This window comes from Ipomoea triloba, chromosome 12 (genome assembly GCF_003576645.1).
Source record: "Ipomoea triloba cultivar NCNSP0323 chromosome 12, ASM357664v1".
Lineage (NCBI taxonomy): Eukaryota > Viridiplantae > Streptophyta > Magnoliopsida > Solanales > Convolvulaceae > Ipomoea > Ipomoea triloba.
Genome location: NC_044927.1, coordinates 19,470,158 through 19,472,367, shown reverse-complemented (window position 1 = coordinate 19,472,367; position 2,210 = coordinate 19,470,158). Strand labels below are relative to the sequence as shown.

The 2,210-nt window shown below is 37.6% G+C and overlaps 1 protein-coding gene across 2 annotated transcripts; it reads right to left on the bottom strand.

Moving 5' to 3' along the window:
• Window positions 1-645: 645 nt before the first annotated feature.
• Window positions 646-1,612, bottom strand: LOC115998618 (homeobox-leucine zipper protein ATHB-7-like). 2 transcript variants are annotated; one of them, XM_031238225.1, is made up of 2 exons: window positions 1,200-1,612; window positions 646-1,036 (listed from the first exon to the last, which is right to left on the bottom strand). In XM_031238225.1, exons 1-2 carry the CDS (start codon window positions 1,512-1,514, stop codon window positions 758-760), a joined length of 594 nt encoding a protein of 197 aa, XP_031094085.1. In that variant the 5' UTR covers window positions 1,515-1,612; the 3' UTR covers window positions 646-757. The 2 variants fall into 2 exon arrangements, with proteins under 2 accessions (XP_031094085.1, XP_031094086.1); XM_031238226.1 differs by having other exon boundaries at window positions 646-1,030.
• Between the last annotated feature and the right edge of the window lie 598 nt (window positions 1,613-2,210).

The following is a 2,210-nucleotide window of genomic DNA, read 5'->3' as shown; positions in this document are numbered from 1 at the left end:
AATGTTTTAAAACTTTGAACCAAACACTAGAAAATGCAAATGTTTTCCAAAAAATGAATCATTTTTTTAGAAATCATTTTACAAAAACATTTTTCATGTTTGCAAATGGACCCTAAAGATATGATCATATAAGATCTATCAAAATGATCATATAAGATCTATAAAAAAAAAATGCACTCTTTGGAACCTTATGATATTGCTGTAACTGAGTCTTAAATGCATTTTGTTTATTGATATTGCTTGAAGCATTACTTTGTCTCTACTATAGATATTACTGTATGCATTAACATTTAATTTGGCTTTGGAGTATTCACTTGTGCATATGACGCTGACTTTATAGCATATAGAATTTTGTTCTATTTCTTCTGCTGATAACTGTGTTTTAGATAGCCAGTCTCAATCTATTGTGATATGAAGAGTTGGTGCTTTATATATTGTAAATTGTTGTATATTTATCTGTTGAGTGTTGATTGATAGAATAAAAAAAGATGATTCTGAGTGCGATATTCTGATAAATTCAGAAGCTGTAAGTGAGAATCATGGGGGAATTTTTTGGTCTCCTGGTAGGACCATCGCACATGCCATGGACTATGATTGATGCAGATAGAATAGGTAGTGGAGACTGGAGGCCACTATTGCAACATCTTCAGTATCAAAAGAGGTATCTTCTTTTCAGCTCATCTCGAGGATCCGAGGAAATACACAAAATTTGATCTTCTACTACCTAAATGATTCCTATGACATTCATTATCCCTACCTAGAATTCCCACCACTGTGAACTACAACAGGAATTGTGAAAGAAGCCATCGGTCTCAAACTCACATTTCTCCCCAATAGAGGAGAAGGAACCTTCCCCTGTATCTATTATGTTCAGAACACCAGTTTCTGCTTCCGGGCGGTTGGTCTGAGGTAGAACAAATTCTGGGCTGGAAGTTTGGTGTGTACAGTTTGGCTTCTCCTCTGTCCCTAACGAGGTTCCCTCCTCATCAGTCTCCTTGTCGCCAGTTTCTTCGGTCAGTTTCCTTAGACTCTGTAACTGCCATGAATAAATAAATTGTTGAATCATGTGCTCCATCCAACTAAAAGCCTACGTTGATAGTTGGACTGCACATTTATGTTTATATTATATTTATGCTCACACTTAGTTCTCTTGATTCTTCAGTCTTATAACATGCATATGTAGGTAATTAAGTACAGACCTGGAGAAGCAGGGATTCGTGCTCTTGTTTCAGTGTTTGTAACTTGGAATTTAGAGCATCATAACTCATCTTCAGCTTCCTGTAATCATGCTCGATCTGCTTCGACTTGGATCTAGCCCTCTTGTTCTGGAACCATATAGCCACCTGGCGAGGCTGCAGTCCCAGATTCTTAGCTAGCTGCTGCTTCACCCGAAGCTCAGGCCTCGTCTGCGCCTCAAACATGCTCTCCAGCGACTGGATTTGTGCGTCGTTGAATCGCCTTCTGTTGCCGCCCTTCCCAGGATGCAGTAGTCCATCCTCTTCCACAGGGTACATATTCTTAGACTGCTATTATACTTGCAGGGATAAACTTTTTCTCAGTTCATACACCACCAGATTGTAGACTGGTATTATTATAGTTTGTGAGGAGTATACCCTAGGTTGGTTTCAAAGCAAAGAGGTGTGACTACTTATATGTCACAGAATACATTTGGTTAATAAGTTGATTCTGATACTGACAAAAGTGAGAAGATACTAGTTGTCCAGCTTTAGGCTTTGATGTTTACCCTGCTGGGGCCACTCCATTAACACACTTGTTACTTGTTAGGATTCTGTTAAGATCACTTAAGTCTTAGTAATGCCTAAGACATTGTGGTCTATTGGTACTTGGTGTTCCGGTTTACACTCCAGTAGAGTCAATTGTTGACTCTGTGTGCTTAGAAGGTTGAGAAAGTAAATATAAACAGATACTACATTGTAACAGAGTCAATAGTACTTAAAAAAAAAAAAAAAACCTGCCCTTATTTATAAGTTTTAGTGGTTTGATTTAGTGATCAAATGGACTTGATGTTTTCTAATTTATAATTAGGCATTTCAATAATTACAATAGTACAAAGTTTTGGTCATCATATCGAGGAAAAAATATATATGAAAAGATGGCCTTCATGTTAAAGAATGTTGCATCATTTCACTATTTAGTCCCACCACAACATTTTGTTGTTTCTTGGAACTTGGCCTGTGGTGCAGCCACCG

Coding starts and splice junctions, on each gene's coding strand:
- LOC115998618 (XM_031238225.1), bottom strand. CDS start 1,514: ATGTACCCTGTGGAAGAGGATGGACTACTGCATCCTGGGAAGGGCGGC. Junction 1,037..1,199: donor ACGAATCCCTGCTTCTCCAG/GTCTGTACTTAA, acceptor TATTCATGGCAG/TTACAGAGTCTAAGGAAACT.